We start from the raw sequence: 26,767 nt of genomic DNA on the forward strand, positions 1-26,767 counted from the left end.
TTACACGTCCGGGGGCGGCGGATAAACAGCAACACTTGTAGGCTGGACTGTAATAATATTCGTACAGTGGAGATTCCCATACTGAAGCCAAGCTTATCTCAGGTATGTTTATTAGAAGTTTTGCGGGATCAGATCAACTAATATGTGAGATGAGTGGATTGCTAAGCTTATCTCGCAGGCACAGCACGAGACGACGTCAAGTGTTATTGTGAAATTTCTGACATTTGTTAAAGAGGAAATGATGCAGCCTGAGAGGGTCCAAAGAGCCGACTGTCGACGGGTCCTTGAATTCTTCACTGAGAATATGGCTTAGGTATTCCAGAGCAAAGAGTCTTCATGATAAAGCAAGGGTGGGTTTGGGGCCTAGATGGTGAAGCCAAGCTTGTTTTTACTGTGGCTCATAGCGTACTACCATCCTATCTAGTGACGTGGTGCAGAAGGATGTGACTGAATCAACTAAGTAATATCTTTATATATTACTAATAGAGCATTGAGTCTTCAAGCTGAGAGAAGAAGGTGAAGGCCTATCATAACCATTAGTCCTGTTCACGTTGACAAATACGAATCTAGTACATACCGAAGAGTCAAGATCCAACCAGTCAGTGGGCTGCCACTGACTCAATGGATTCATAATAGACTGTAACCCCGAACTCGTTTCATCCTGATCGTCAAACATGGAACCCAACTCATCTATACTCGTACCCGACTCGTGTTCACTCGAAATGAGTGACTCCTGCTGACATTGAATTGTCTGCGATGGCCTTGTAGCATGCTGTGGTCCTTGTCTTGCCTCCTGTCGTAGTTCCTCAATGATGATGCTGTATCTGCGACTTGCGGACTCAGCAGCGATAGTTCTTGCTAGATGATTCTGGCATTTCTCTGCGAGGTCGAAAAGCATTGCGTTGCCAGGATCAGCGGTTGTGTTACTCCTTTGTTGAATGTCCCATACGTACACCACTGCTAATGCGCAAAAGGTTACGTAGGGCATCCACCATAAGGCATGGAATAAGACAGATTTCTCGGAGAACATGCCGTCGACAATTTCTAGTGCGAGTTTTGCTGCGCTTATGCACTGTGTCACGCAAGCTTTTAATGCAGGACTGCAGTCTTCTGAGTGATCAAGAAGGAATGGTCGGGTTGTATGCATTACGGCGTGGCAGTATGCAAGCTTCAGAGCGGTGGCTTGTCGAGAGAAGATAGGGATTAGGCTGGAGGGACGGACGGTGCCGAGATGTGGAGGAAGAGCTTGACGCCAGTCGTGGAGTTGTTGAATGAAGCCTTGTGCTGCAGCGAGGCGTTCTTCGGGTGGCATCTTTTTGAGTGAGTAGACCTGCCGTGATACATTTTCGATGATTATTGCAATCCTAATAGGTAATAAGTAACGATAGATGTATCTTATTGGGGTTCCCTTACCTCGCGTGAAAGATTAATGAGTCAACATGGCAATCCATGGCAGGTTCTAGTGGTGACGGTCCTTGTGGTGTCATATCCTCATCGTTGACACTATCAGGGAGCTCCTGGTCGACATCGTTGTCGTGATAAAATCTCGGTCTACCGAACACGACAGCTAGGTATTTATCAATGGTATACATAACCCAGAACGTTCTCTTCCGACACTCAGAGATGATGTAATCAGTGGGCTGTCGACCTCCATTCCGGTATTGCGTCGACTTCCGATGCAGACCAAGCGCCGTAACAATAGGCACAGTATTTCCAAAGACATACCAAGCTTGGTTCATCCGCGATGTCTGAAGGAGATAAAGAACCTGGAGAACTCGCGCCTGGGCTGATTCAAGTCGAGGTAGGCCAGTCTCTTGGGCAGTGAGCTCAGATGCTTGGAGAAAGTACTGCTCGCTCTGCTGCGACATTATAGACATGCCACCCGGAAGTGAAGCCTGTTCCGTGATTCTGTGTTGTCGAAAACTCGCAATGGCAAGAATATTAACCACTATCGCGGCTTTTGCATGGCCAATGCCTGTGTCCAACGGCTGTCCGTTGTGAACATTGTTGATGACAGCTTCAAACCATACCTGACAGTATTGTCTGTTCAGAACACGGTATGTAACAACACAGTTCTCGAAATAGTAGTTGAACAGCTCAAAAGCTTCTGGCTGATTGACAAACATCAAGCTCGAGTCCCCCCTTGTGGTAAAGGGCTTATCACCCGCAGACATAAGAGGCTGTAGGTTTTCCGCACCTGTTAATACTCCAGGTCTCGACTCTGTTTGCTGCGTCTGCTGTGCTAATCTCTTCCACGCACGATGCACAAAAGTCAAATTCGACGTCGGATCAAAGAATTGACCCTCAATCTCTGCTGTTTCAAGGCCAGAGTCTCCTTGTGATGTAGATCTTGAACTTGTCTGTTCAGGATTGGTATCGGGAGGTACAGAACTCATAGATCCTCTCTGTGGTCCGACGGTCGGCGGCGTCGGTGGCCTTCCTCTTCGATAAAGAGAGTCATATTGACAGTCCAGCCGTCTTTTCACACAGCCTTCGCAGGGGAGAGTCCCAGAGCATTTGAGCTTCTTGAGTTTACAGTGATCACAAGCTCGGCTGACCTACTTCCTGTAAGAACAGCACATATTTCCGTCTTGAACATAATAACTCACCTTGGAAGCTTTCCGACGATTCTCGGACTCGCGGGTTGTATCTGGGGATAGAGGTAGAACGCGTTTTGACCGATTCACTGCATTTGTAGCCGTTGATGCTTCGGACAATGGTGTTGTTGTTACTGGGGTGGTCATTTTGGTGGGTTTCCGAGGTTGAAGGGGGAGGAATCCGAGATGTGGAGGGGGAGAGTGCGGGGAGCTCGGATATTATAGAGCATGGGTGAGCTAGTTGCCCCGGATTTTCTATGACCCCATGCCCTAGCCAGCCTTGGCTACTTGTGCTACGGATGCGGGATGAATTTTGTGGAATGTTCATCAGACGATCTGTGTTTTTGACTTGGGATCTGATGATCGAATTGAAACTTGAAATTAAGATTCAAAGACTTTTGGTCGAATTCTGGATGTCCAGCTGGTATTGAATTGTTGGAAATCCGATGCTAATAGCCAATCTAAAGGCCAACAGTTATATAACTAACACTCCTACATCTTGTGAAACCGACAATAAACCTTCTGAGCTATGCTACGAGACAAAAATAAAAAAAAATAAAAAATAGGAAAAGAAAAAAATAGGAAAAAACTATGCGATTGCCATTTTAATTGAACTATAGTATCAACCGGTCACTCTCTTTGGTCGTTTCAGGTAGAAGTCACAGATGGAAAGCTTTTTAACAGATGATATGAGAATCTTTTGTTCTAAATCTACAGTACAAGCTCTATGCTATGCTATTATTTTCCAATTCCCCCCACAAGTTTAAGCAACCTTCTTGAGAGTCGCGGACGAAATAGCAGCATGAATCTCCTCCTCAGCTCCATCAGGAAGAGGCAGCAGAGGCGATCGCACAGTAGCATGTGACAAGATCCCCCTAGCAACAAGCGCATGCTTCAGCGCAACAGTACCCTCCATATGCGAACCCCGGTGATAAACAGCCTTGGTGACAGGGAGAAGCAGATCGTGAATCTCCCTCGCCTTAGCGTAATCCTTAGCCTTGCCAGCCTTGATCAGCTCGAGAAGAGGCTCAGGGGCGATACCACCGTATCCGACAAGCATACCGTCCACGTCAAAGGCGGTGTGGAGAAGGTACTCGTCGTGGCAGGTCAGGACGGGGACGTTGGGGCGCTCGCGGCGGAAGACGGGGATCTCGGTGTCCCAGCGTCGCATGTTGCGAACACCGTTCTTCATGGCGATGACACCAGGTTGAGCCGCGATGTCAAGGAGAGTCTGGAGGTTGTATGTGGCCTTGGTGTTATCAGGATACTGGAACAAGATCAGAGGCAATTTCGAGACCTCGTAGACGACCTTGTACCGATCCTGAGGCGCACCCGGCTGGTACCCAAAGCGCAACCATCCATGCGAGGGGTACAGGAGACCAGCTTGTGCACCAGCCTCTTTGGCACGCTTGGCCTCTAGGGCAGCCACTTCAGTGCCCTCGCCGGTGATACCAGCGATGATGGGGATCTTGTTGTCGACGGACTTGACGAACGCCTTGATGGTGTCGACCTGTTCTTGCTGGGTGAGGAAAGTTCCTTCTCCGGCGTGGCCTAGCACAACGAGACCCTTGACGCCGTCGATGCTGCCGAGCCAAGAACCCAGACGCTGGATTGCGTCGTAGTCGACTTTGCCATCTTTGGTGAAGGGGGTGACGGGGGCGGGGACGAGGCCTTTGAGATCGAAAGACATTGTGATTGGTTGTGAGACTTAAAGTGTCTAAGTGTGATTTAGATGTGGTTATGAATGTTCAAGATTGCTCTTGTTGTTGTTGTGACTGTTGATTGATGTGATGATTTGATTCCCTTCAATTGCGTTTATCGTCTTCTTATATATCTAAAAGACGTCCCCATCTCGCGCCTCGGCCTTGATCTTCAGAAGGCGAATTCACGAATTTCACGACAATTCTCCCGACAGAATCCGAGTATCCGAGGTGTCTTGATTCACAAATATCACCACTTTCAGCAGCGTATTTTGGGTTTCCGAGCATGCCCGGATTCTTTCTCCGGCGTGTCAAACTCAATTTCCACTCATGACCCCATATTCTACTAGTTTACCCCGGAAATCGCCCTTATTCGTCATCCCATCGCTAGTTTTCTCCATGGTCTCATCCCCCGCATCCCCGGACTTTGCAACTCCACAATCCAACCCCAGACTCCAGGACCATGACTAGAATTTCATCACATTTCCCTGTTCTCCTTCACAATGCCACTCAGCTGATACATCCTAGCTGGGATATAAAGGCTCCTCTTGGGCCTTGATCTTCTCTCTCTTTTCTTCATCAGACATCTTCTCATCAAGATATCAAATCACAATGGCAACTCAGACTCAAGATATCGAACGCGAGTTTTCGCGTGATGAAAAGTCTGGGATTATGCATAATGAGCATGCTCAGAATGGTTTATCCCAAGAAGATGCTGATTTCTTGAATAACTTTCCTGATGAGAGGAAGAAGACCATTATTCGAAAAGTCGATGTAAGTTCTTGACCCAATCAGTATATCTCTTTACTTATGCAGATCAGTGGCGATTGATTCCTATGCTTGTTCTCTTGTATCTTATCGCATACTTGGACAAGACCAACATTGGTAAGTTTCACTAACATCCGTGAGTATGGCCAATGGCTGACTTGTGTAGGAAATGCAAAGATTGAGGGCATGACTGTTGACTTGCACCTCAAGGGCATCGAGTACAACATCGTCACCGCCATCTTCTTCATCCCCTTCGTCCTCTGCGAAGTCCCCTCCAACATGATCCTCCACAAGTTCAAGAGACCGTCATGGTACATGGGTGGCATCGTTTTTTGTTGGGGTGTCGTCATGACTCTCACTGCTCTTGTACAAAACTACGCGGGGCTTTTGGCCATTCGATTCTTACTCGGCATCTTCGAGTGAGTCCCCTCAATCTCGCTAAGATTTTGATTATATACTGACTTTGATAGGGCCGGTTTCCTCCCTGGCGCAATCCTCATCATCTCAAACTGGTACCTCCCCAACGAAACGCAAACCCGCATCGCAATCCTCTACACATCAGCTGCAACAGGCGGTGCCTTTTCCGGCCTTCTAGCCTTTGCCATCGCCAAGATGGACGGCATGGCAGGTCTGGAAGGCTGGCGCTGGATCTTCCTCATCGAAGGTCTCTTCACCGTCGTTGTCGCTATAATGTGCGTCTTCCTCCTCTGCGACTCGCCAGCTTTATCCACGCGCTGGCTCGACGCCGATGAGATTCGATATCTTGAGCTCCGACAACTTGCCCGTCGAGCTACAGTTCCCATGGATTACAAGGAAAACGACCACTTCAATCTTCGCCTGTTCAAGGATATTCTTATGGATTACAAGATTTGGCTCTTGTTCTTTGCGAACTGGTCGAATGCGGTGCCCAACTATGCTATGAAGTTCACTATGCCTACCATCCTGACGGGTATGGGGTATACTTCTTCTGATGCGCAGTTGATGACTATCCCTCCTTATGCTATTGGAGCTATTTCGGCTTATTTGTTTGCCATCTTTGCGGATAAGTACTCGTGGCGTGCTCCTTTCATTTTGGGACCTCAATGCTGTCTTGTCGTTGCTTTCATCATCTTGTTTGTCAAGTCCAGCAACATTGAGGACAACATTGCTGTTTGTTACTTTGCCGTCTGTCTCGCATGCTTCGGGTAAGTCCTCACCCATCATCCTCATAGTCAATCACTAACAATTACCAGCATGTATCCTATTCTTCCTGGTGTCAACGCCTGGAACGTTGCCAACACGCCCGATCCCGCCAAGCGATCCGTCAACATTGGTCTTCTCGTTTGCGTTGGTAACATCGGCGGCCTCATCGGCTCTTATATCTACCTCGCGCGTGAAGCTCCCCGTTACCCGACCGGTTACGGAACTTCTCTAGCTTTTGGTTTAGCTGGTGTTGTTGCAGTTCTGTTGCTGGAGACTCTTCTTAAGAGAGGCAATGCTAAGAAGGCTAAGATGAGTGAGGAAGAGATCAGGCAGAGATATACGGATGACGAACTTGTTCGCATGGGAGAGAAAAGCCCATTGTTCAAGTATGCTCTGTAAATATCTTGTGGTTTACACAATAGGTCTAGCGAATATCATAATGGTTCTGGAATAAATAGTCTAATCTTAGGAGAGTTATCCTGAATTGCAAAGAATTGGATAAGTGTCGTATAACTTTGTGGTTCTTTATGATTGTTTACATCTTCATTCGAGGTCACGAGTCTTATTACCCGTATAATCCATGCTCAATTGACTTTCCAACATCTCAGCCTCATTTACCCGCCCGACGTCCCCTAGTCTCACAACTTTACCCCAACCCCAAACCCGTCTGACAATCCCACACACCATCTCACAACATGATTGGTGCCCACAAACAACCAACCCATGTCCAGGCAGCATCTTTCTCGCCTCTTTGATTCGAGCCAAGCATTGGCACCAACAGCAGAACCCAACCCCATGCCTTACGTTGGATAATCATGACGTTGCGCTTTTTACCTTATAATCAGCCGCATTTTCCATCTCCTGCTGACAGCTCCAGCCAGATCTTACAACACTTTTAGTCTGTGCAAAATGTTGTCGCGATGGCGCCAAATCCTGATGTCACTACGAGAGCGCAGCAGGTGTTAGAGGCGTGGAGCCAGGGTTTCAATGTCGGGGCTGTGATTATTCTGCTTTTATTGGTTTTGTGCAACTATCGCAAGAATACGCTTCTGCATAAGCTTGTTCTCGGTGAGGTGAGTTATCCCTTTGTTTTTCGCTACTGAGTATCGATTAATCGCGAACAGCTTCTTCTTGCGCTTGGACATGGGTTCTTTTGCTTTTTCGATGAACCTGAATATGGATGGTAGTATTGCATTGGTCCACTATGAATTGGTTATTAACTCGAAGCAGGGTCCTCAGCAGCACAGCAACTCTACTATATATCTCATACTTCATCCACAATCTCATCGCATGGCTCAAAATCCGTCCATTCTTACCAAAATGGGGAGCCCGTATCTTCATCATCACCCTTCTCGTCGTCCAACCCTACTGGGTTCTCGAAACATGGGCCAACTTCCAATACCACAACCATCTCGGTAGTAAAATCTTCAACACATCACGACTTCTCGAACCGCTCTTCAGAGACCCGTGGTGGGTGTTCACGACTATCAAATTGGTCCTAGCCATCAACGAGAACTACGAGTTTACGATCCCAGGCCTTATTCGAACGAGTCCACGATTTGGAATCATGTTATTCTCTTTGTTCTTGTCGATCGTGTTTTTGATCACTGATGTCATTTTCATGATTGCCGTGTCGAAAAGAGGGGGGATCAATCCTTTCTGGAGGGTGAGTTTCATTGTTCTGCCATCAAGCCACTTTTAACAGGTTTTAGCTCGCTTTGGTTTTCAAATGTGCTTCTGATGTCATTTTCCTAGATGATTTCAAGAGCGTACTTGACAGGATCTCAGAATCGGCTATGCGAAAGATCACAACGTTTGAATATCGAGACAATGCATCACCGTCTGTCAACCAGCATAATTCGGCTGATTTTTCCTCGCCCAATTTCCATCGGAAAAGCTCGAGATTTGGATCATCTTCTAGAGCGGAAATGGGCTCTATCCTCCATCCGGTGGGATCGCGAGATGATGGCCATTATGAGTTTGCTTCGAATTATAGTCAGGCTTATGTGGAGGACGGTGCTGCACGACCATGGACCGAAGGTGATGCAAGACGTTCGAGCTCCCATTCGCCAAGGCGGAGAGGGGAGTCCCAGGATAATATGATCACTATACGAGAGGTATAAATATCATTATAATATGCTGGATTTCAACTGACTGGATGATAGGATGATATGGCCCACCAAGTGGAGGATATCCCGATGGAGCCTGTAAGGGCACGGACAAGAAATGATCAAGCACGTTAATAAAAGTGTATGAGGTCTAAAAATTATATTATATAACGGAAATCTATATGGTATTCTCCATTATTCATGAAACCATCTGAACGTTCTTGCTGATCCTAATAAACATGCCATGTCTGCTCTAGGACTGACTCCCTATCTCCATAGCAATATTAAGCATACTCCTAGGCCACCACGTCTCCATCCCCACAAACTCCCCAAAGAAACCCTTCCTACTCGTATACTTGACAATCCTCCCCAACTCACAAGCCCCAATACCGCCAATCCACCAAACACCATCTAACAACATAACCAAAACAAGCCAATGAGAAAATATATCCATAGCAAGTCTCGTCGTCTCAGAAACATCGCCTTCGCACTGAATACCCTCATCAGGAATACCATCAGGGCTTGTGGGAATGTTATCGAGGACAGACTCAACGATACTGAGGAATTCGCTAGGGATCCGGTTCAGGAACCACATAATCGTTCGGCGGAGGGGTTTGGGTGGCGTTGAGAACGTTACGCGCGCCATGTAACTTCGAAGCCAGGGTGACACATCTGAGAGCTGACTCAGTGCAGCCCAACCTGCTTCGAGATCAGGTTGTTGACAATCTGTATAAGCGCTCTGATCCGGGTGGAACAGCTCATTCACGATACTGTTCAATGCTTCGAGAGCGACAAGACAAGCTTGAAGTTCAGTATCGTCACCTGGTGACTCCCAAGATGGCTTTAAGTGCGCAGCAAATTCCAAAGCCTGCGCTCTGGTTCTCAACTTCTCCAGCGCTGACCCAGAAGTCGCTGCGATGATTGGCATGAGCAGTTGCTCTGTCTGCGGTGTAGGTCCGTTCTCACCCAAAGGTACCAACCCGTTAGTTGACTGGCTGTTCAGTGTGATATCAAGCGGACTAGCTGTAAAGTTCTCCAAGAATCCAAAATCTTTGGTTGAGTGCAAAAGACCTGTATAAGCCAAATGCGCCGCCCGGATAAGCGTCATCCAGTGTAACTGCACCGGTGCCGAACTCATTCTCTCCCCTTCATCAAGCGTCTTTGCAGCCTTGATTCTCACAGCATGATTCGCCGTCGCATAAAGAACCATCAGCGGTGCGTTTGCAACAACATGATCGTAATGATTAACGATTGGAATATCAGCCCTCGTTTGCCGAAGTGACACCCTATGATGTTCATCCGCAAGAGCAAGTAAATGCCTAACCTGACTCTTATCAACCCTCTGCAAAGGCTGACATATCAAATCATGACATTTTCGCACAGCAGCAAGAGCGAGAATAGAGCTCATGAGGGGTTTACTCCTAAAAGCCAAGTTCGGAAATCCTACTTGCAAAGCATAGAGATCATCTTCGTCGTAGGCTAGAGAACGCGCTGTGTGGGAGAGGTAGTAGCTGAAGAGTTCAAGCTCTGCGGCGCCGAGATCGACGGATGGAAGGGGGATATCTGGAGGGAGGAGGGTGAAGTTGGGACTTGGTGCGAGATAGGGGGAGAGGCAGGGGGAGAGATCTGATGTTGAGAGACTTGCGCTTGTCGAACGGGCGTAGTGTGGTGTTGGGATGGTGAGGGACTGTAGTTGACTCCATGAATTGTCTTGTTGGGTGGGTGATTTCAATGCACGAGATTTCTGACGGGGATATTCACATGGGATGTTTTTATCTAAACATCGTGAACATTGAGGTCTCTGTTCATCACACTATTCCTGTCAGACTAAGTTCGATTGATGATGAGTGGAAATAATTACCTTCTTTCTTCGCTGTTTGCAGCCCAAGCATCCATGTCTAGACTTTGTATGCGATCTTCTCGATCTAACATTCGAAGTCGGACTTGGCGTTTTACGCGACGGTGATTCCAGAATCGTAGACATGTTAATTTACTCGATAGTCAAACAATAAGGTAAGCAGGATTAAACCGCGTGGCGACTAGAACTTATATATCACCGTCCTCTCAATTAAGCTTGCATCGTCACGCTTTGTGAGTGGACGACATGAGATCCACATTCAAACCGCAGTCAAAATGATTTGAATTAATTTTCTCAGCCTCGAAATTGAACTACGTAATCACTCACCCCCAAAACCCGGTGCCGCGGGCCCACGCTGCGCCTCGCTTGGCTCAGCCCCTAGTATTTGGAATTTCTGTCAGCATGATGACTGGAAGCATGAACCAATTAGACGTGAGATGGGGGAATTGGGTGGTCGGCCGGAGCGAAAATGGACGCCGAATTGCGACGTGCTACTGTACCCAGTTCATCAAGCACATCCCGACATTTAACATTAAAAGCAACAGTTCTTCTACAGATCTTTTCCAAGGAGCAGTCTGTGCCAATGCGGCCAATGGACTTACAAGAGAATGCATCACATCAAGCGCCCGTCGCAAAAATGGCCTAAAGCGGTTGTGATTACTACCCTGCGATGCTATGCTGACATTATGAGTCGAAGTGTCGGTGAGCTAATGAATGCCGCTAGAAGAGAACTGGAAGGGCGGGAGAATAAACTCGCCGATCATATGCAGTCATCTTGGTGCGTGGGTTTATCGGCATGAGCGGTGGCCTGCCTACCCCCTGGGAGTGATGATGTCGAGAATGAGGATTAGGCAGCGACACTAACAGAAACTGAAGTCTGCAATTATTGCTCATGTATTGAATGAGGTAATATTACTAATGATGTATCTATGTAAGGCAGCGCAGTGCAGAAGACCATGGCAGGTGAATTAAATATGAGTCGTATAGGGTAGTCGACATCGCAAACTTGAGTGTGACAAAGTACTCCATTCATTCTTCACTGGAATCAAGATTTGCCGCTCTAACAAGGGACTCAAGACTCAAGTCCCATGGTAACGGGAAGATCAACAAGGCTAAGGCCAAGTGACTGGTACAGAGTCACAATAGTACAGAGACAAGGGCCCTATAACTTACCACCGTTCAATGAGGAGTACCTTGCAAGTATCAATGATACAATTAGTTGCTATTAGAAAAGAAATCGCCAAACGGCGAGGTGAAAAGTATCAATTACATATGAAAAAAGTCAAACGGCTCAGCCACCCTCAAATCCAGCTCACCAACCATCTCCTTGACCACATCAATGGGCAGCTCAAAAGGTTCTGCAAATACAAAAGGGTCCTCAGCATGGGTAATAAGGGAGCTGCTCAAAGACCTTTTGCTTCTGGCTTGAGGACAATGAATCGAAGGATTTCCAGCCCCCTCTCGCTCTCTCAGGCGAACACACTGGGATCTGAATGAAACCGGGCAATCTGATACTTACCTCGCTTGGGTTGTCTCCAAGGAGAAAGTCGTAATTGCTGGTTTTGGTCAGGTCAAGAAACCCACCACCATTTTTCTCCTTGTTGGCCTTCCAACCCTCGACCGCCCTATGATCTAGGTTAGCATAACGCTCCATAGCCAGACTCCCGTTTACTTACCCAGCGACAAGATCTTGGGCAGTGATCCCTCCCCAGTCGTAGGCACCCTGATTCTTAGGATCCAGATTTTCTATTCCTTGTGGCGCGGTGAAGTAGTTGGGTTTGCAGTCTGTGGGATTACCGCCTGTGCCACCGGGTACCTGAGGATCACAGTTCCGCTCCCGGCCATTCGGCGCAAGGAGATAATACCTCCGGCCTTGGTAGCAGTACCCCATCTCCTCGCCAGTGCTCGGAGCAATGTACTCGTAGTCGAGAGGCCCGACAGCGTTGCAATCATAACCGGAATCCATGACGAAGGCCGGAGCATATCCTGCGCCAACCTTCCAAGCCTCGGGGATGAGGACTGCGAAAAAGACTTTGCGCAGTTGTTTTCGAAGATCTGACATGTCAAAGGTCAATTCGTCATTGTTGAATTTACCGTCGGCAATCAAATCTCCGATGAGGTCGACAGACTCATCGTCTCCGCGGAATGCTTTTTCGGTAAAAGCTTCGATGGACTCGGTCCAGAGATCTGAGATCTCGCTGAGCTTGCCAGCGACTTTGCTCTTGGGTGTTTCTCTCTTGCTATACATGATGTTTAGAGCGAGTTAGCCGGCCGGAGGAGTGAGTTAGACGAACCTGTTCTGTATATCCTTGGCTACAGTAGCTCCCCAAGAAGCCGTGTTCGCAATAAGGTCCTTGATGTCGACGGTATGACTGTCTTTCGTCTGCATAACTAGATAGGGAAGTCAGTTAAAGCCATCAAAAATGAGGGTCCCTTCTCAGTAACTTACTCTTGCCGAAGAAGGGAGCGGCAAACATCCCCACGGCGATTCCGAGAAAGTCTGCAATCAAATTGAACTCGCTTGACCCATCCACATCTGGAGCAAACGTTTCTACCAGCTGATCTAGCTTCGACTGCATGCCATTCTCAATCTTGTCGACAGTCTGCCAAAGGCTTTTGAACGTCTCGAGAGAGGAATTAGCTCCCGGGCAGGGTATGGTATGGACGCCGACTTACAGTATGTATGCTAGCGAAAGAGTTGAGGATAAAGTAACCGGCAGGTCCCGAGTCCTCAGTATCCTGACATTTGTCTTCCTGATCGCACCCATTGACGCCTACAGAAAACGATGCACAGTCAAAATTCTCATAACCATCTGCAAGGTCTGACACATGCCTGGAGAACTTGTTCGCGTTTCCCTTCCCTGTGACATTCAGACCCTCAGATGATCTCTTATCGACCCAAGAAGACGCCAAGTCTCTCCAAGCGCAAGGGGCACGCATGGCATCCCAGCGCGTCTTGGGGCTCATACCAGACTCTCTGACGGGTTTGTCTAGACAGCTAAACCCATCTTTCGTCTTCCACTTGCATTTACCGTCCTTGTCGATTATTTCGATCAAGTTGCTATTTTCAAGCTTGCCAAACTTTTGAAGATCAACGGCCCAGTCGGTCACACCGCCAAAGTTGAGTCCTTGATACTTGGAAATCCGCCTCCTCTTGGTCGAGTCAGACATGTAGGCAACCCACTCGGTATCATTGTAAACTAGAATATCGGAGTCGCTCTCGTCAATCCACCAGGTTGCCTGCTTGTTGGCTATATTCTCAATCTCCGCATTCGAGATGTATCCGGACTCCCCGGTGCAAACGCCCTTGCGAGCTAATGACTCTGTCGAGGACCCGAGGAACGTACACATGGGACCTACACATCCCTTTTTCTCCATCTTGAAGGACCTTCCATAGCTTGTAATGCCAACGATAACCTTGGTCGAGGGCACGCCAGCCTTGGTAATCATGGAGAGAGCACCCATCGTTTCTGTGAGATTGACGTGGGATCGTAAGCAGTTTCCTTTCGGACAGCCGGGAGAAGCCCATTTATTGTCGTAGTCCCATTGGCCGTGTAGATCGTAGGTCATGTAGATGATGTAGTCAACTACCTTGGCGATGTTATTGATGGGGTAGGGCTTCAGATACCAGAAAGAAGCAGGAGCTGCAATGGATAGCGACAAACCGCCCAATTGGCCCTTGAGAAGGGTTAATAGGCCAAGGTAGTTCTTCCCATCCTCTTCATCGGCTTTGGGGATGTCTGGGATGTCCGGAGCTCCAGGATATTCCCAGTCAATATCAACACCATCCAGATCATGCTTCTTGATGAAAGCTGCAATATTCTTTGCGACCTGAAGTCGATTCTCCATCTTGACCGCGTTACGAAGAATATGATACTTTGTAGGATGAGTAGAGTCCACCCAGCCCCCAAAGGCAAGAATGCGTTTGGGTCCTCTGAGCTTCTTGAACTTGTTGAACTGGTAGGAGACGTGGCTGACATCAACTTCGAAGCTATCAGTAAGTCGAGCAAATGAAAAATGAACGTGGGTAAGTTCAGATCTCTTTTCGAGCTCCGAAACATCCATCCAGAGGCACGGTCGATCTTGATTCCAAGCCTCGAAGTAGCCGACACACATGAAAGACGAGGGGGGGGACTTATTATTCACGATGTCGGTCCCGCAGTTGGAAATACACCCGTTGGTCCCTGGCTTTGCAGTACCTGGAGCTCCAAGCGTGGTGTTCTTGCAGAAGTCTGCCGTGATACCACATTGTCCCCAGATGTTGCAGCATGCGTTTAGAGGACACGGGTTGAGATCGGCAAGATCTGTCCCCTTCTCAGGCTTCTTCGTGCCAGGCTTCTGAGGTCCACACTCTGCGTTGGCAATAGGGTTGGGCATAGGCGGGTCGCCTTTGCTCAAACAAATCACTGCCTTGTCGAACAAGAGATTGCACCCAGACCAGCCCCAGGTATTCTTGTTGAAACTCTCAATGTCTTCAACCTTGAGAGAGTTTGCAGCCGCAATCTTGCTACAGAAGTCGCCTGATTCGACAGTATATGTTGCGCACCCGCCGTCAGGCCTGGGCTTGGGGCGAAAATCAGGCAAATCTCCAGAGGTACAGCAAACATGCTGGCCATCGATCAGAGTAGAGCACAGGTTCTTCGTCTGGCTGTTGTACTTTGTGAAGTCGGCTGACTTGATTCCACAACGCTGAGCTAGGTCGCCACAGCCATCTCCCGATTTGACCTGAATGGTTTTGCACTCTGCGCGCTTCGAGAGCTTCGATGCCGAAGAGTTGGAAGCGCGAGAAACCGCGGTATCATCCTTGAAGGTGTCGACGAGGAAGCTGCCAAAGTTTGTACTGTGCTGGAGTCCGTCGATACACGTAGCATTGCTCCACGCGCTCACGGCTACTTGAGCGTTGATGAGCGAGGCAGCACCAGGTGTAGTATCGATCATGATACCAGAAGTGTAGTCAGAATTGCGGCCATCGCCACAAAGCTGGACACCGAGTCTTTTTGGCATCCCAGACTCCCCAAGACGCATCACCAGCGCCTCGATGACGACGTTGGCAATGCTGCTTGGCACAACCTTGTCTCCGATATAGAGACCCACAGATGTGTCACCATACTGAGAGAAAATCGACTGCCTGTCTTTGTAGCCCTCGGTCAATAAGAAAGATTGCAGTTCCTTCAGTGCGGTGATGCCTTGAGGCACTATGACTCTCTCATCGGCGTCATCCCAAACAAGCTCAAGCTTAGATTTGGTCTTAGTGTTCCTAGCCAGCGATGAGGTGTTCTTGTCGCTGGTAAGGTCAAGGATTTCTCCTTGGTAAGAAGTACATGCTCTCAAGACATTGCCAGGACCCGAAGGTTGAAGTGGGTAATGAATGGTGAAGTCGAGAAGTCTTGGTTTGTGATTGCAAGCCAAGGCTTCATCAAGACTAGTAAAGAGCGTCCAGTTTTAAGAGTCAACTCCAGCCTCATCAATGAGTGGTGGACAGGAGTTCAGCTGAGGAGCTGCTGTTCCAGAAGCGAGAGCCGGGTAGATTGTAAAGACAGTACATAGCAGAACGTCTATAAAGATAGGAATATGCATAATGAACGCCCAAGAAAGTCATTCGTTATGTAAATAACAGAAATATCAAAAGAATGTGCTGGAACCAGAGTCCACGGATAGGTTTGAAAGAGCGTAAGGGTATTCAACTATAATTTCAAGTCCCGAACAAACTGAAAGCATTATGTATTGCATTCTTATAGATCCTGAATTACATTTTCTTCATTCCATCGCACGGCGAGCTCCTAACTCCCTTCTAGCCGATGATTCCTCGGGTGGCTAATTTTGTGAGGGCTTGGCGATAATGGTGGTTCTGTTCAAAAACAACGGTTAAAGCCAATGGTGGCATGACTGCAAAGAATGCAACCGTCTGTTGGTTCCAGGGTCTCCATAACTCGCTCAAATGACCATTTAGCAAGGATGCAAAACGGGGGTTCGGGACAAGGCACATCGATCCGATGGCTGTGTGGTGGAATAAATCATCCATTTCATCAATCAGTCAAAGAAAATGTGATGTTATTGAACGAGTCGGCCGCTGCATGAGAGGTAGAAATGTGGCACAGCCTTGCCAAAGCAGTATGATCACTTCTCTTGAAGGAGTGATAATTAGAACTTAATTACATGGCGAAGAAAGCAACAACAGCAGCCCATATCACCACAGCAGTCAGAGCGGCGGGTAACATCAGATTTGCCACATCCTCGGCGTCCTTGGAACCCGGATACAGACGTCGGCAAGAGTCTGGACCCAGTAAATTCTTCTCATCGGGCCATGACTGATTTTCCGGGCATCCTGCGTACCTGAGCATCTCACCACGAACCATGGCTGCCAGCTCATGACCAGTGTCAATGCTACACGGATTGCCTTGTCCTTCCTGGTCAGTGACCACCACGCAACTTTCAGATCTCCTATCCTCAACTACCTCTTTTGATGTTGTTCTGTTATCCAAAAACCGAGTGTGCTGGATCTCGAGGGGGCAGCGCCCTTTGGGCTTGTAAGTGGGGAGCGAGCCGGCAGATGATATCGAGAAGTTGATAGACCCGTACTTCCAATATCGCTCAGGTCCAGGGGAGCATTCTTGGAGAACTGATAAACTCCATCCAAGCTCCCACTCTTTATAAGAAGTGTTGGACATGATGTCTGTAGCGTTGACCACAAAATATGGTTCTGTTGCTGGATCAAGCGACCCTGAACTGTAAAGCCAATCCGGAGCTGATCCATGGTCAATAGGCACATCCTCTTTCTTCATGGGAGTTGTCCAATTGCCCTCCAACCTCCACTGGAACTTGAAGCCATAAGGCCAGGCCTTGGCAGCTCCAGTAAGGGCAAACACGATAGGAAAAGGGTACACGGGGCGGTACGTCTCATTTGGCCGAGGGAATATGAGACTGACGCCAAGGTCAATGGGGAATTGTGACGAAGGCTTCTCCTTCGCCTGCATGCCAAGGACTGCAAAGGTTCCCAGGAATATCCTAATCATAATGTCAGCATGATCTGATGGCCGTAGAAACCGGGACTCAGCGGACAGACCTGAGGAGAAGAGAGGCATTCATGCTTTCGATTCTTTGCTTTGTTGGTTCAGTACTTGGTTGTGTGGGGAATCCCGGGTTTGGAAAAGGGATCGCATGGCATATTTATCTACATTCGTGCCCTGGTACCTGCATTGGCTCGGCAGGGCGGGTCGCACCATGTCATCTAGAGGTTATTGGTTGGACTTGGCATTGGTCAATGAGAGTGATTGCGGCGTAGGAATATGCAAACCCCGGTATTCGATTTTGCTCGGCTAAAATTAAACGGAACGTACGATTAATGTTGCAGTCTGAACCAACATGCAGAAATATGCATATCTTTAACCTTTTTGACTCGCTGTGGAGTGGTATGATTGGTTGAGAGTAGTGACCTGATTCATGCAAGTCTACTTCGTACACAACCTCTAATGATACTATGCCATTCATCCTGACCAACTTGGAAGCGAAGCTAGGTGGGATAATCTGTTGAAGTAATCAAACGGGCTATTCAGATGGATATATCTCATTTATCCGGGACTGTGGTACAGTTTAACCTGGTGAGGATGGAGACGTGCGTGAGGCGCGTGATGTGAGCCACGAGAATAGAGACGATTGCAGGGCACGGGCGAACTGCCTGTCTACGATGAGAGGCTACCCGAATACCCAAGACATTCAAGTGTATATAAGGTATGATGAAGAAAGTACATGTCCTGAAACCTACTCCTGCATCACACAAGCAAGCATTGCAATCCGTCCCCTCGCTTTTGTTCGCCATGCAGTTAATCCGTCTTGGGACTCTCTACCTTCTCTTCCAAGCCAGCCACGGCTCTTCATCTCGCCATGAGCGTCTTGATGATAAGCCATCTATGCCTATCGCCCCGGGAACCATACAGAGCTGTGCTTCTTGGTATGACAACGACGGTTCACTTCCGTGTGAGCTGATCCCTTATGCATGGAATCTGTCTCTGGAAGACCTGATCAGATGGGTTTGTTATGGCAGTTGTCCCGTAAAGATCAAGGCTAATGGTGAACATAGAACCCCTCCATCACTGCAGAATGCGGGAACTTCAAGGAAGGATTTTCCTATTGCATTCAAGAGAAAGAAGTACCCGTCCCTATCAGCAGCACCACGACCAAGTTCACCACGGCTCCTCCGTCCTCTACCACTTCCGTTCCTTCTAAGACAATACCCACGAAGCCATCTACAACTGCCCCAAGTGGCAACGGCGTCGAGACGCCTGACCCAATACAGCCTGGCATGGTATCGAACTGTAACAAATTCTACTTTGTTGAGCAAGGTGACAACTGTAATGCAGTCTCCTCCAAGCACGGCATAACCCTGGCCCAGTTCACAACTTGGAACCCCAAGCTAGGCACGGGCTGCTCGGGACTATGGGCTGATGTCTGGGTCTGTGTGTCTGTAATAGGACATACAGCAACTCCTACGCAGTCTACTAAACCTACCAACGGGATCGAAACACCATCACCTATCCAGGCCGGCATGACTAAGAGCTGCAACAAGTTCCATCTTATCAAATCCACTACAACCTGCAACTCTATAGAGAATCACTATAAGCTTCCTCTCAAGGACTTTTATTCCTGGAATCCCGCGGTCGGCACCAACTGTCAGTCTTTGCTTGTCGACTATTGGGTTTGTGTCAGTGTGGTTGGCTGGACAGCCCCGACTCCCACAACACCCAGTAACGGAATCACCACGCCCACGCCTATCCAGACTGGCATGGCCAAGAACTGCAACAAGTTTCACACAATCAAGTCAACGACCACGTGTGCCTCGATTCAGGACTATTACAAAATCTCATTCGCGGACTTTTATGCATGGAATCCCGCCATAGGCTCAAAGTGTACATCCCTCCTGGTGGGCTACAACGTCTGTGTAGGTATCGTCGGCCAGCAGCCCTCACCGACAAGTACAAGCAATGGAATAACCACTCCCACGCCGATACAAGCCGGTATGACCAAGAGCTGCAACAAATTTCATACCATCAAATCAACAACGACGTGTGCATCGATACAGAATTACTATAAGATCTCCTTCGCCGACTTCTATGCATGGAATCCAGCTATAGGTTCCAAATGCACCGCTTTATGGGTTGATTATAATGTTTGCGTGGGGGTAGTTGGACAAAAGCCTACTCCTACCCAGCCAAGCAACGGTGTCACCACCCCTTCACCTATCCAGAGCGGTATTACCCAGAATTGCAAGAAGTTTCATCAGGTGAAATCAACCACGACTTGCGCGTCGATTCAGAATTACTATAAGATCACGATGGCCAATCTCTTTAAGTGGAATCCTGCTATTGGTTCGACTTGTAAGAGCTTGTGGGTGGACTATTGGGTGTGCGTGCAGGCCTAGACTTGCTTTCCTATCGCACAATTTTGCTTCTTTATATGTATATCTTAATGTCTTTTTCTCCTTAATATATGTAGCTTCATATCTTTTCCTCAATTGATATAGGATGTCACACTCACTGTCACTTCCCGCTGAGACAAGAGGGAAGAGGAATCATGTGCCAATGAGAAGCCGCGCTAGTCCTCATCCGTTTGGTAGCTGACACTCAGCATTTCGTTTGCGACCAACGGACCACGCCCATTGGCCCAAGCTCCAAGCCCCGTCGGATCTTACCCTAGCAAACACGGCTCGCATCTAGCTTCACTGCACTTGCACTTTCAAGCCCCGCATCTCCCGTTTGTTTCCCTCCTCCATCCTTCCACTCACTCACTCTCTCTCTCTCTCTCTCGAATGCGATCGCTATAATTCATTCATGACATCCTTCTCATGCTCCCGCACTATCTACTCCTGTGAAGTGCCGCCCGATTGACGTCCACCATGGACGATCTACTCGCCATCTCAAAGTCCATCTTGGACAAGGTGCCGCGACTCCAGGCGCTAGACAACTACTTCCGGAGTCCGGAGATCCTTGCGCGGCAGCAACGTGTCGATCAGCTTGAGGAGCTGGCTCAACAGAATGCTAAGAGATTCCGTGAGGACACAGCTGGCAAGATTGATATCCGACCGTTTAGGACGCTCATTCTGGAGCAGTCCAAGCTCGAGGAGGAAATAGAGAAAGACAAAGCTCGGTTTTTGCAACAGCTCCTCAGCGACTGGGGCACGGTTCCAGAGGGCCTTCAGACGCACGTAGCTTCTCCTTCAGAAGCTCCACGAGATCGTTTCCCAGCCGATTCGATACCCACACCTTCCCGAGCGCCCCTACCAGCTTATTCGATACCTACGCCACCAGCTCCAAACCCTCCTCTGCCGGCTAATTCAATACCTACACCTTCGCGCAGCTCAGTAGTTCACGATAGTCTGGAAAGAGCCGGGCCAGAGCGCGATGCGACCGCTGAATCCCAGGCCCCGTTGGCCGACAACGCTGAACGTATCCCGAGCAGAAAGCCCCGAACCTCTGCATCACGACGAAGATCCTCCAACATCTCACAAGATGAGAACCGACCCGTCAAGCGCAGTCGTCGAGGCGAAATAACACCCTCCCTTACGCCAGACCGATTTATCAAGTTCAACGATGTCTTCCAGGGTGGCGACGCTCCAACCAAGTACAGGATTGTACAGTTTCCGTTTCGCCAAGGAAACTGGTACATCTTGGAATGCAAGGACTGCGATATAAAGTTCCAGGGGGGGGATGTTGTTGAGAACGCATATGACCATTTCTATCACAACCACGGCCGCAGTTTTAGTACCACTGAGGAACAGGTTGTTCAAGTGATGGGCACCCATGTGTCGGACTGCAATGCCGAGCTCGCCGAGAAGAACAATGCACTCTGCCCACTACCTCTGGATCCCGATGGTGACGAAACAGAGCTTGAAACTGGAGACGAAGGACCCGAAGAGCCATCCGAACGCCGAAAGCACGCAAGTTCACGAAAGAAGAAAGGGAAGCGAGGGAGGCGGAAGAATCCCAGCGCTCGTTGGGTGCCTCCCAAGTCATTCAAAGACGTCGATCCTCGAATCATCAGTGCAGAGCCGGGCGACATCGTCTGCTTGTATAATGACAGAACCAAGTTCTTTTCTCCTCTCATGATCCTTCCGTGGGGACCTTTCCCACGTCTCAATTTCGGGAAGGCCTTGCAGGACGTGGAACTCCACACAACAATACCTAAATGCTACGATTGTGCAGAACCCACGGATCTTACTCCGCCGCCTTGGGCCCCTGGCTACGGAGATGATGGCGAATTGGCTCACAAGCGCAGCCTTCCTGGTCTCTTCTTTCGAGCTGCTCAAGATTTCCCATATGAATGCAGGTCGGGCTGGGTCCCGTTGAACAAGCTCAAGGTCTACGATAAGACTTGCCCTCGGACTAGGAATAAAGAGTCCGTTGAAGAGTACATCGAATACCATGCAGAGTGGTGCAAAGAGCTACAGGCCAAGGGCGTGCAGGATCAGGCGACCGCACCAAAGAGAAGCCATCGGTTTCAGCCAGGAGGCCGTCGAGGTCCAGAGAACAGCGCCCGAGATCAGTCCATGACACTGAGTACAGGTAACGCGACACGTCGTAGACTTTGAGTTTGACGCTGAGAATTTCTGTAGTTCAAAGCAGTCGCCGGTCGACGGAACAGTTCAGTGTTGCGCCTACGATCGAAGACGTCGGGATTAAGAACGAACCAGCCGTGGACTACGATCAAACCGAAGAAGAAGACGACGGAGAGGAGAGTGAAGGCAGAGCGGGGGAAGGAGAGAAACAGGTGAGCGGCTTTCGGAGGCACTATAGCATGGGCGTCCGTCGCGCGCACATTGTACGCAGTGTTGAGGTTGATGGCAGATGAGAGATTGGCATAGATACCCCCCTGGACAGAGAGTTTAGGGTTACCTGGATTGCATGGTGTAATTATATGTTAGGGCTCATTCAGATAGGCGTTAGTTATGTAGATACCATTGTACCAAGCATGAAGAATACTGATGATTGGCATTTACCCTACAGTACCTCCACTGTGTCATTCCGAAAAATCAGCCACACACCAACATGGTCAAAGACCCTTGAGTAGCGAGGCACGGGATTAACGGCGCAAATAACATATAGATATTGTGGCGCTAATTCAGAGTTAGACCATTGCCCCTCACATATTTCCATAGCTAGTTGCAGTGAAAAACAGGGGTTCATATTGCATTTCGAGTGTCGGAGAAGATGTCTCAGTTGCTGCAAAGAGACTGGCTTTCTCTAAAACGCATGGGTATAAAATTATAATAAGAATGTGGCGGCCCTTGACATTGTCTAGATGAGCCAAAGGCATATTAGATATGTTTCTTAGTAATGGATGGTAATGCCGAGCAACCGTTACTGCGGGTGATGAGGGCTTAATAGGAATGTTTGATATGCAAGGTGCAACGAAGGTCAGCTCATCTAAGGACACCAGGTTCAATCAAGGGGCTGGATGTATACAAACTAGTGACATCCATATCTTTGCGGCTCTAGCTGTCCATCATCCGCACCCTTATTTTCAAACTTGTATTTGGTGGCCTGGTCAGTCCTTTCAGTCACTCTTCATCAGTCGCTCATTAAATCTTATCATGCGTTTATCCTCCTTCTGGCCGGTGCCTCGGGCGCATTCGGCCAGTTCACGAGGTTCACCAACACAAGCACCTCTGCTATCGTGTCCACCACCACTTCTATCGAAGAGACCACTAGTCTCGAGGCAATCATCACATCTTCAGCGCTGCCAATAGAGGCGGAATTCACTCCAAATCTCATAAACGCCGTACTTGGCCCAGGTGCTTCTTTCTACCCACCCCCGGATGGCGACAGCATGTGAGTATTATCCAGGCCACCACAATAAGCACTCTGACATATGAATCAGCCTCCTACGCCCAGGATAATCTAGTGGTGCCCGTGTCCGTCGTCAGGAACATGACACTTCTTTGCCCACTTTAGTCCCTAGGACCGCACTCCCTCCTTTTCCCTCAGGCCTCCCTCTCTCCGCCTTCTTCACAATGCCCTTCAGCATCCCATCCAACATTTGGGACCCATTCTTCCCTGTTGGTCCTCTATTCCTTGTCGTTTCATCAGTTGTTTACGACTCTGACTTTGACCGCAAGCGAGCTGAGGCAAGTGATTGCGTTCTCGAAGTTCTCGCCAACGGTGTCGTTGTCGCCGTTGAACCAATCAACTCTTCATCACAGGGTAGTGTTGAGATCTCGAGCAATCCCTTCAGAGCTTCATGGGAAGTCGAGTTTACTTACCGTCAGACCTGTGGTAGCAGTAGCAGGGTTGTTGGAGCTATTGTTAACAATGTTGTTGCCAAGCTTGCTCCCGAGGGTGCGACCGCGACTCCTATTCCCTCAATTCCCATCAGGACTGAGCCTGTTACCGGTACCAACAGCGAGGGGGCTACTACCAATAGTGATGGCGAGACTGTTGTCCCTACCGGAACTAATAGCGAGGGTGCTACCACTAACAGTGAAGGCGAGACTATCTTCCTAACTGAGACGACTTCTGAGACTGTTGCTGGGACCAACAGTGAAGGCGCTACTACTAGTTCTTATGGAGAAACTGCCATCACTCCTGGAACTGCTACTGAAACTACTACCGGCACTGCCTCTTCTACTTCTTCTACAGCCACTTCCCGAGCTAGGTTCCCCGGCGATATTGGTGTCTTTAGTCTCTTTGGATGCGTTGGATCTACTGCTGGCTTTCCTAGCTTCACTCTCGCTCAGTCCAGCGAGTTTATGGATTTGGAAACCTGCGCTGATCTCTGTACCGGACGTGCTTACTTTGGTGTCTATGATACGTAAGTATGCCGTTTATACGTTGAGATAACCTTGCTAACTGATACAGTGCTTGTTATTGCGGCGATGTTATCGATGCTGCTGATACCAGCAGAGTCACCCTTGACCTTTGCGATATTGAGTGTCCTGGAGATGACACCCAGTTCTGTGGAGGCGATGCTCCTATCGCAAAGCTCCACCGTCGTCAAAATGTCCCCAACAGTCGTCTTACCGTCAAGGCTGCTGCTAAGGCTGCTGTCACTATTACTGACTCCGTCACACAAACCGTGACGGACCAAGAGACTGTCATCACCACTTACACAACAACCGTCACTGGAGCTTCGTCCACTGTGACTCAAGCTGTCACCGCCACTCTGGTATGCTTTGCCGGCAAATACTATTCTAGCAGCTCCAGCGAAGTTACTGTCTATATCTTTATCGACATCAATGGCAGCGACTGTGATAATCAGTGGGTTTATATCTCTGAGCCATGCTCCTGCGCTGGTGGTCAAAGATATGTTCCCAAGTTCTGCTCTAAGGGAAGCTGTTCTGGCATTACATTATATAAGCTCCAACAGTGTCATGACTGGTTCAACTATAGCAATTTCTTTGTTGCATCAGACTGTGATACTTGCACACAGGGCAATATCATGTATCAGCCTTGGGAGGACTCTTGGGGCACGCCTGATAACTGCAACGGCGATGTTCCTGTTTGCAAGGGATACGAGTGTCCATCTCAGCACAACGGCGACGCCAACAATGGTCCCAAGAATGGTTTTAACCGCGGCTCTCAACCCAACTCCAACGGCGGTTTCAGCTCTGGTTCCAGCTCTGGTTCTGGCCAAAGCCCCAATGGCTCCAATGGTAGCAGTCCCAAGGACACAGAACCCAGCGTTGTCCCTGTTATCAGCGGCGCTGGTAAGCAGGCCATTGGTATGCTTTCTCTTCTTGCTGCAATTGCAGCCCTTTTCTAATGACAGTTCTCGTCACCTTGAGTGTGGCTTTCTTTCTGTAACTATATGGCCAGGTTTCAATATACCCGGCTCATTTCCATTCACAAGATCTTATTGGAGTTAAACGGAGTGTGTAAGAAATGAAGCCTCTTGCAGTGCTAGGCAGTGCTCATCGCACCAACATATCAGCATCATGTGTTGGGATTTTCCCTGGTCAACGATTTGAAGGTAAAGGAAATGTTTGATTGCGCAGACATGCCAAAGAAAATTGGCATTACGGACCCGGTATGCACAATGAGTTTATCAACTTCCAAAACCAATAAATCCAAAACCAACTTTCAAACAAATGTCAGAGACCATTGCCAAGTAGCCCGCTCGGTAAAGATAGTCAGCCCCGTCCTCCAAGTGAGTAAAAGTCTCCAAGTGCATTGATTTGCCACCAGGGCAAACCACTAAATATCAACAGCAACTTTCAGTACAAATGTCGGAGAGACCACTGTCAAGACGCCAGCTTGATGAAGATAGTCAGCCCGCCCGCCAAAAGAGTGAAATTCTGCACGCCCGTTATCTTCCACGAGGGACTTAAAAAAGCCCAGGGATACCAGGAAGAGAAGGGGTGACGGGAGTGGCAGGAGTGCCAGCAGGCAGACTGGGAAAACCAGGAATATCGGCAAGGCTGCCAAGGCCAGGAACACACTTGATGATACCAGTTACGAAGTTGGTAATACTACATCCATTAGCGAATACTGCTTCTCATAGCATGCCAATAAAGCAACAGGCTTACCAATCGGTCGCTCCGAGGGGATCGACCTGGGTGATCTTCCCAACGCAGTCGAGGATGTTAGGGGCAGCCCCAAGACAGCCAAGGTCGAGAGTGTGAACCTGAGCCTCATCCGTAGCCTTGGGCGTAGCAGCGCCAAGGGCAAGGGCGGGAAGAACAAGAATGCCAAAGAACTTCATGATGGATGGTTTGATAGGAAATAAAAGAGTGTAAACGATTGTGTAAGGAATGTGTTAGCTATAAGTGTTGGAAAAGAATGTTGATTGTAAGTGTTGAGGGTTGAGTGATGAGAAGTGATGATACATCTCCTTTATAGTCATCACAGGTCATATTAGCATTATATTAAAGGGGAGCATTGTCAATTCTATACAATGCTAATAGACCTCACTCTCCAAAGGAGGTGATACCATTGTTTCGGATATTGAAGAACCGCATTGTGTGCAATGATCAGTTGAACTCCAAGGCTAGGTACGATACGGGCTATGGTTTCAGCAGTTTGATATGATGTCCAAGTGTGTTTTGAGAAGTGTTATTCAGAGCTGAGCTTTTCCCGGAGCCATCGCATTCCGCGCACTAAGTTCTTTCTGCCTGAATAAGCTCTCAGACACAAGTCTCAACTGCAAGTAACACTTCTATCTCACAACTTAGACATCAATGCCGGCTCACCTCATAGGTGTGTTACATGTTGCGACACTCTATTATAAGACTGTATGAGCGAAGTGAGGTGTGTGATTGAAAAGTCCCGATAATCGAGTCTGATCAACTGCTTGCTTCGGTTTGATTTTCTAACATACGATCATCCAAGAAACCTGAATCCCTGCAGCAAAAGGGGATACCAAGGTTAGTACCTGTCACTTTTAGAAGCCTGTGGCTAGCCAGAAGAGGGAATTTCAACTCAGTGTCCCACATCAGGGGCTAGGATAATGTACACGTGTTCCGCCACACTAACATAAACCCAATCTTGCCTATCTAGGTGATTGAAGCACTTATTAAACACGAATGATTCTAAACTTTAATATCTATCACATCATCGCCGAGGATCT

The 26,767-nt window shown here is 48.5% G+C and overlaps 11 protein-coding genes across 11 annotated transcripts; 5 read left to right on the top strand and 6 right to left on the bottom strand.

Annotated features, from left to right (window-relative positions):
• Positions 1-469: 469 nt before the first annotated feature.
• Positions 470-2,744, bottom strand: FVEG_05935 (hypothetical protein; the record flags this gene model as incomplete). Its single annotated transcript, XM_018894165.1, has 3 exons — positions 470-1,364; positions 1,414-2,558; positions 2,610-2,744. 3 exons carry the CDS (start codon positions 2,742-2,744, stop codon positions 470-472), a joined length of 2,175 nt encoding a protein of 724 aa, XP_018751174.1.
• Positions 2,745-3,360: 616 nt separating this feature from the next.
• On the bottom strand, positions 3,361-4,287 carry FVEG_05936 (dihydrodipicolinate synthase; the record flags this gene model as incomplete). The annotated part of the gene is made up of 1 exon (XM_018894166.1): positions 3,361-4,287. One exon carries the CDS (start codon positions 4,285-4,287, stop codon positions 3,361-3,363), a length of 927 nt encoding a protein of 308 aa, XP_018751175.1.
• A 622-nt stretch (positions 4,288-4,909) lies between these two features.
• FVEG_05937 (hypothetical protein) lies at positions 4,910-6,646 on the top strand (the record flags this gene model as incomplete). Its single annotated transcript, XM_018894167.1, has 5 exons — positions 4,910-5,071; positions 5,119-5,182; positions 5,232-5,484; positions 5,536-6,249; positions 6,298-6,646. 5 exons carry the CDS (start codon positions 4,910-4,912, stop codon positions 6,644-6,646), a joined length of 1,542 nt encoding a protein of 513 aa, XP_018751176.1.
• A 521-nt stretch (positions 6,647-7,167) lies between these two features.
• On the top strand, positions 7,168-8,490 carry FVEG_05938 (hypothetical protein; the record flags this gene model as incomplete). Its single annotated transcript, XM_018894168.1, has 5 exons — positions 7,168-7,320; positions 7,372-7,430; positions 7,478-7,913; positions 7,960-8,364; positions 8,413-8,490. The coding sequence occupies 5 exons, from the start codon at positions 7,168-7,170 to the stop codon at positions 8,488-8,490; spliced, it is 1,131 nt and encodes a 376-aa protein (XP_018751177.1).
• A 10-nt stretch (positions 8,491-8,500) lies between these two features.
• FVEG_05939 (hypothetical protein) lies at positions 8,501-10,351 on the bottom strand. Its single transcript, XM_018894169.1, has 2 exons — positions 10,217-10,351; positions 8,501-10,168 (listed from the first exon to the last, which is right to left on the bottom strand). Exons 1-2 carry the CDS (start codon positions 10,337-10,339, stop codon positions 8,609-8,611), a joined length of 1,683 nt encoding a protein of 560 aa, XP_018751178.1. The 5' UTR covers positions 10,340-10,351; the 3' UTR covers positions 8,501-8,608.
• Positions 10,352-11,479: 1,128 nt separating this feature from the next.
• On the bottom strand, positions 11,480-15,630 carry FVEG_05940 (hypothetical protein; the record flags this gene model as incomplete). Its single annotated transcript, XM_018894170.1, has 7 exons — positions 11,480-11,539; positions 11,733-11,838; positions 11,890-12,453; positions 12,508-12,604; positions 12,663-12,837; positions 12,890-15,497; positions 15,548-15,630. The coding sequence occupies 7 exons, from the start codon at positions 15,628-15,630 to the stop codon at positions 11,480-11,482; spliced, it is 3,693 nt and encodes a 1,230-aa protein (XP_018751179.1).
• Positions 15,631-16,260: 630 nt separating this feature from the next.
• Positions 16,261-17,337, bottom strand: FVEG_05941 (hypothetical protein). The gene is made up of 2 exons (XM_018894171.1): positions 17,277-17,337; positions 16,261-17,218 (listed from the first exon to the last, which is right to left on the bottom strand). Exons 1-2 carry the CDS (start codon positions 17,297-17,299, stop codon positions 16,366-16,368), a joined length of 876 nt encoding a protein of 291 aa, XP_018751180.1. The 5' UTR covers positions 17,300-17,337; the 3' UTR covers positions 16,261-16,365.
• A 690-nt stretch (positions 17,338-18,027) lies between these two features.
• FVEG_05942 (hypothetical protein) lies at positions 18,028-19,628 on the top strand (the record flags this gene model as incomplete). The annotated part of the gene is made up of 2 exons (XM_018894172.1): positions 18,028-18,240; positions 18,291-19,628. 2 exons carry the CDS (start codon positions 18,028-18,030, stop codon positions 19,626-19,628), a joined length of 1,551 nt encoding a protein of 516 aa, XP_018751181.1.
• Positions 19,629-19,955: 327 nt separating this feature from the next.
• On the top strand, positions 19,956-22,206 carry FVEG_05943 (hypothetical protein). Its single transcript, XM_018894173.1, has 2 exons — positions 19,956-21,768; positions 21,819-22,206. The coding sequence occupies exons 1-2, from the start codon at positions 20,103-20,105 to the stop codon at positions 22,052-22,054; spliced, it is 1,902 nt and encodes a 633-aa protein (XP_018751182.1). The 5' UTR covers positions 19,956-20,102; the 3' UTR covers positions 22,055-22,206.
• Positions 22,207-23,216: 1,010 nt separating this feature from the next.
• FVEG_05944 (hypothetical protein) lies at positions 23,217-24,964 on the top strand (the record flags this gene model as incomplete). The annotated part of the gene is made up of 2 exons (XM_018894174.1): positions 23,217-24,013; positions 24,061-24,964. 2 exons carry the CDS (start codon positions 23,217-23,219, stop codon positions 24,962-24,964), a joined length of 1,701 nt encoding a protein of 566 aa, XP_018751183.1.
• A 561-nt stretch (positions 24,965-25,525) lies between these two features.
• FVEG_05945 (hypothetical protein) lies at positions 25,526-25,903 on the bottom strand (the record flags this gene model as incomplete). Its single annotated transcript, XM_018894175.1, has 2 exons — positions 25,526-25,670; positions 25,728-25,903. 2 exons carry the CDS (start codon positions 25,901-25,903, stop codon positions 25,526-25,528), a joined length of 321 nt encoding a protein of 106 aa, XP_018751184.1.
• Positions 25,904-26,767: the final 864 nt, after the last annotated feature.

The sequence above is a fragment of the Fusarium verticillioides genome, chromosome 2 (assembly GCF_000149555.1).
Source record: "Fusarium verticillioides 7600 chromosome 2, whole genome shotgun sequence".
In the NCBI taxonomy this organism is placed as follows: domain Eukaryota; kingdom Fungi; phylum Ascomycota; class Sordariomycetes; order Hypocreales; family Nectriaceae; genus Fusarium; species Fusarium verticillioides.